The 5,262-nt window shown below is 41.4% G+C and overlaps 1 protein-coding gene across 1 annotated transcript; it reads right to left on the bottom strand.

The window, feature by feature from the left end:
• Positions 1–3,498: 3,498 nt before the first annotated feature.
• Positions 3,499–4,226, bottom strand: LOC131408921 (serum amyloid A protein-like). The gene is made up of 2 exons (XM_058546091.1): positions 4,093–4,226; positions 3,499–3,658 (listed from the first exon to the last, which is right to left on the bottom strand). The coding sequence occupies exons 1-2, from the start codon at positions 4,218–4,220 to the stop codon at positions 3,499–3,501; spliced, it is 288 nt and encodes a 95-aa protein (XP_058402074.1). The 5' UTR covers positions 4,221–4,226.
• Positions 4,227–5,262: the final 1,036 nt, after the last annotated feature.

Below are 5,262 nucleotides of genomic sequence, written 5' to 3'. Positions count from 1 at the left end.
GGTACTGGGTGATATTTTGCATTATTAGAATTTTTACACCTTGTTCAACAGTTTTACTACAACATCTAAAACCACATTTTATCATCAAATATCCAGCCAGAAGGATAAGAAGTATAGACAACCCCAAATTTTAATAGTGCCTGAAAAATGGATCTAACCCTTGGGGAGTCCAAGAGAAGAGTCCTGAAAACCAGTCTAGACATTATAAACCAGAATTATCAAGGTGTCCTCATGGCCATGCACTGAATAGGTTTTGGGATGACATATTCAACCTCTAGAAAGATTACTTGCCTCTGCCAACATCTGAGAAATTCTAATAATCCAATTGTTCTTCCATCTTTGGGGGTCAAATTCAACAAGGAAGCACAATAGCCAGTTTACAGATAGAATATAAATTCCTCAAAGACAATTTACAGAACTAGAATCTAATATCCACAAACGTGTTATAGATTCTACTGAAACTTAATTTTTCTCTCTAAAATCACTCTCATTTTTACCAAAGATAGCCAAATTAAGACTAATTTGCTGGCTTGGCCTAATTATTTACATAAGTACAGCCAGAATAGCAATTGATCATATAGGCTCTTTTAATTCTGCTTTGTTGCAACTTTTTATAAGGACTCTCAGATTGAACTTTAAAGGCCTCTCGAGGCCAGGCCAACCCAAGGACTTGTCATCAGACTCCCCCTGCAATACCTATATATTTGGGTGAATTCTTCTCTTCTCTTGAGGTTCTCCAAAATATCCTCAGGTTCTTTGCACTTGCCAGGGAAGTGACCTTCTTTACCCACCTGGTAAGGGTTCTGGGAACTCTGTAAGCAAGGTGTCAGGCCAATATCTCCAAGTGGCTTTATTTCATAAAGTCAATCTTTTTTCCTTAGGTGTGTGGTCGTATCTGAGTCTGCATGTTTCTCTCAAATATGACATTCCAGTCAAAGCTTTGGCAGTATAACCAATGTTTCCAATTGTGTCCCGTTATAAGGAGAACAGATTCTTATTGAGCTTTTACAATAACTGTATTGTCATGAAAATAAAAATATTCAAGTAAATCACTAAGAGTTTCTAAATTTTGGAGGGATCACGTAGGGAGAAAAAGATAAATGTTTCAATTCTACTTACAAAGGCATAATTTACCAAACTGCTAAGTCATAGTTACCTCAAGAGAAAAGAGAAGACGTTTTCCTTAAATATGAGAAAACAAGACATGAAAAAATCAGCAATACTTCAAATGAAAAATTATAATAATTATAATCATCCTCATCAGTTCATTTAGTGCCATGTGATCAACTCTTGATCTTTTGTTAGCAGTTTCATGAAGTCATGTTTTTGCTTTAGAGTTCTATAATTTATTACCCAGTTCAGTTTTACGATCTGAAAGTTTATCAGAAATCTGTATTGTAGAGTATGTGTCTGAGTCCTTTCTGTGAATCTCTCTGAAGATGAAACATATTTGCAAAGGCAGAACTAGAATTATGACTGACAACAAGGACAGATCAGAATTTTAGGAATGTTATATAATTTTTTACAATACTTATATCAATAACATTTACCCACACAATATTATGGGTCCCTATGAAACAATACCTGGTTATCCATTTAACCATGGTGACAATTAAAGATTTTCAGGTAAATGCAGAAAAGTAAATAGCAGTAAGAAAAACCTTAGCACATGTGATTAAAGACCTGATAAAAACAATACAGGAAATTTATTTTGATAAAACATAAAATCTGTACCCTTATGGTAGACTACTCAAAGAAAAATCTTCCATAATCTCTTTATCAAGAGCAGACTAAAAGTTTAAGAAAATTATTCATTCACTTAGTGGTATTCGTTTTAATTTTAGCCAACTTGACCATGTACAAAATTCTTTTCCTGGAATTTTTCTTCCATAAACCTTCTATAACCCTTTTATTGGTGAGGAAGATTAACCCTGACCTAACATCTGTTTTCAATCCTCCTCTTTTTGCTGAGGAATATTGGCCCTGGGCTAATATCCATGCCCATCTTCCTCTACTTTATATGTGGGACCCCTGACACAGAGTGGTTTGATAAGCGGTGCATAGATCTGTGGCCGCCGGCATCCAAAAATGCAAACCCAGCTCTGCCAAAGCAGAGCTCGTGAACTTAACCACTATGCCATCTGGCCAGCCACTATAACCTTTTTTAACAGACAAAAACATCTTTATTTCTTATACCCTTTTTACTCAAAACATACATCATACTTTCTGATAACTTTGTGGACATGCCTATTTCAATCAAACCAAAAAACTTAAACAAGCTTTCATTTACCAAAGATTATTTTATGTCATGCCAACTTGAAAGACATTTGGGTTAGTTTCTATTACATTAAACTAATTAAATAGAGCTCTTAATTTTGGCCATACCATCCAGGGGTAGGAAAATGTCTCACATTGTATAGGGTCAGTCAACCCTATTGACTTCATTTAGCATGTTTAATTAACACTGTCTGAAGGGGATTATGTGTGGTTTTGCAATATCAATACTGGAGGAACATTTCCTCCAGTGAGACGCGATATTTATCCCCACAATACAATTTATAATACTATGATGCAAAAGAGATGTAATCACTAATTCCATCAATTCTTATGCCTCTAATCATAGTCTTCATTAGGACTTCTTCAACAAGTTTCAGTCTTATAATATTGGGTAGAGGAAGCATTCCCAGCCAGATATAACATCCATTTTCAAAACACACTCAGGCAGAGTTGATATAACCTCTTTACATAAAATTAGCTCAAACATTCTAACCTTTATAATCTTATCAACACTTATACTTTACATTTTTTTCAATTTAATTGTTGCCTGAGTCAGGGTCTTAAGGCAAGTCACTATTTTTTTGTATTTCCTTTTTAATTTGGTCTTTTTATAGGTACCAATAAAACAATTATGATGAGAGCTCTCTAAAAATGTTTCAAATTTAGAAGTTTTTCCAATTTAAGGATCCATAGAGAATATTGTAGCCATGTGGTGTTATAAAAGAATATCATCTTTTGCCTTTTTCCTGAGCTAATAGCTAAAAGTTGCCCAATTTTGGAGAATGTAGCCCTGGTGCCTATGGGTGGGTCAAATTAGTGTTCCCCATAGCTGACTCACACATAAGACAAAATCTGACTCCTGCAGGAGAAAAACAGAAAGTGAAGTCCAACAATCCCTAGATGTCTCCCAAATGAGGGGCCTTCCTTTCAATCACACAAAATGCAAATGGAGAGACAGAGAATTGACGACCACACATGTTGTAGCGACTCACCGTCGGCCTTCACATAGGTGTCTATCCATCACTTGCCTTGGGAACAAACAGGCAGTCCTTAACCAAAGAATAACACACAGTTTTCAACAAATTCAATCTCTTAAGCATTTGTTAGATACTAGTTATATGCCCTCTACTGGCTTTTGTGTATATAGAACTCAATAACTCCATGTGCCCGCACTCAGGGGGCTCACAGCCCCGTCTCCTGAGAGCTGAGTGAAGGGGAAGCTCAGTACTTGTAAGGCAGGCCAGCAGGTCTGAAGTGATTGGGGTCTTTGCCACTCCGGCCCCATTCATTGGCAGCCTGGCCAGCCCTCGAGTCCACTCCGTGGCTGCTGTCTCCAAACTTGAAAAGGTCTGTGACTCTCTGAGAACCTTCTCTGGCATTGCTGGAATGGAGGAGGGCAGGAGATTAGTCTTGGGCTGGTGAGTAACAATACTACCCTCCCTGTCTCTCCTCTTTCCCAGGGATGGCCTGAGAGGAACCCAGGAGAGAGAGGCTGAAACACTCAGCCTGCCTGGGCATGGCCCGCTGAGCCCTGCTGATGCCCCTGATGCTGGGTGAACAGCACCAAGAGTGGAGGGTTGGAATCACTCCTTAGGCAGCCCATTCTCTTTTTGGGGGGCAGACTCTCACATCTTCACCTGCCATACTCTGGCACTGCTGGCAGACCTTCCCCTCACTGGGCATGGATGGAGAGGGTGGACAGGTTGGATGTGACGAAGAGACCATATCCCCCACAGGACCCTTCTCCAGGACTTGACCTCCTCAAAGGCAGCCAAGCTCTGAGCACCTACCCCTGCACCCCAGGACCCGAGTCACCTGATCACTTTAGCTGCCCAGGCGCCCCCGGGGCGCCTTTGTGCAGCGTCATAGTTCCCGTGGGCGTGGAAGTATTTGTTGGAATTTTTGAAATTGGCTTCTCTCATGTCAGAGTAGGCTCTCCACATGTCCCAAGTCCCTGGAATGGAAAGGACCTGGCAAAAGGGACTTGAGGTGAACAGAAAGACTGTGACACCCCTCAGAGAAAAATCAAGGAACGAAAAATCTTCCACTGACTCCATGTCAGCCTGAGGTCATAGCACCTCAGATACCTTAGGATGAGAAGAACGTTATTTAATCCCAGGTGGCTTCTCCAGGGCACGCTGATGAGAGTCAGTTAGGGGGGCACAGCATTGTTGTTGGTGGTCTAAGCCCTGTGATGTTATCTGTGTGCTCCATCTCACTTAGGGCTCTGTGTCATATGTTTAAAGGGGAAGGCAGGTATCATTATGGAACAGGATTTCTCAACTTCAGGACTATTGAAATTGTGGGTCAGATTATTGTTTGTTGATCAGGGCTGTCCTGAGTTGTAACATGTTTAGCAGCAGCCCTGACCCTTACCAACTAGATGTGGCAACGTGTTTCCCCTGTGTGACAACCAAACATATCTCCACACATTGCCAAATGTCCCCAGGGCACAAAATTGCTCCTGGTAAAGCACCACTGTTATATAGAATGAAGTGACATATGGTACTATCCAGGGGACGTGGGAGAGTGAGGTGGTGACATGGAAGACAGCTGTAGACATATGGCACGTCTGCCATGACACCTCAGGAAAATGAATTCTTGCAGACTGGAAGCACATAACTGTGACTTGAGTCCTGGGAGTGCTAAGGGGGTAAATGGCATCCTGAAAGCCTTCTAAATAGACTGTGCTGATGGTGTGGGTGCTTGAGGAGGCAAGCGCTAGAGCAGTGGTTCTTTTCCTCAGCCTTGGCTGTACTCTCTAATCCCCGGGGCGATACTGAAAGTCTGAAGGGACTTCACACCCCAGGTCAGTTCCCTCACACTCTCTGGGAGCAGGTTGAGGCATCGGTAGCTTTAAGGCTCTCCAGGTGAATCCACCATGCAGCTGACTGACAACCACTGAACCCTAGGAAGTGGTCCTGAGACACGTCTACCTGGCGAGAGCCTTGGCCTCATGCACAGCTGGGTTCAAACCTCTGCTCT

The sequence above is a fragment of the Diceros bicornis genome, chromosome 7 (genome assembly GCF_020826845.1).
Source record: "Diceros bicornis minor isolate mBicDic1 chromosome 7, mDicBic1.mat.cur, whole genome shotgun sequence".
NCBI lineage: Eukaryota > Metazoa > Chordata > Mammalia > Perissodactyla > Rhinocerotidae > Diceros > Diceros bicornis.
This window is presented reverse-complemented; position numbering and strand designations above follow the sequence as displayed.

Excerpts from the sequence above, each read along its gene's own strand:
- LOC131408921 (XM_058546091.1), bottom strand. The coding sequence starts at position 4,220 with ATGTGGAGAGCCTACTCTGACATGAGAGAAGCCAATTTCAAAAATTCC. Across the intron at positions 3,659-4,092 it reads TGGGCAGCTAAAGTGATCAG|CAATGCCAGAGAAGGTTCTC; the intron begins GTGACTCGGGTC and ends CCTCCATTCCAG.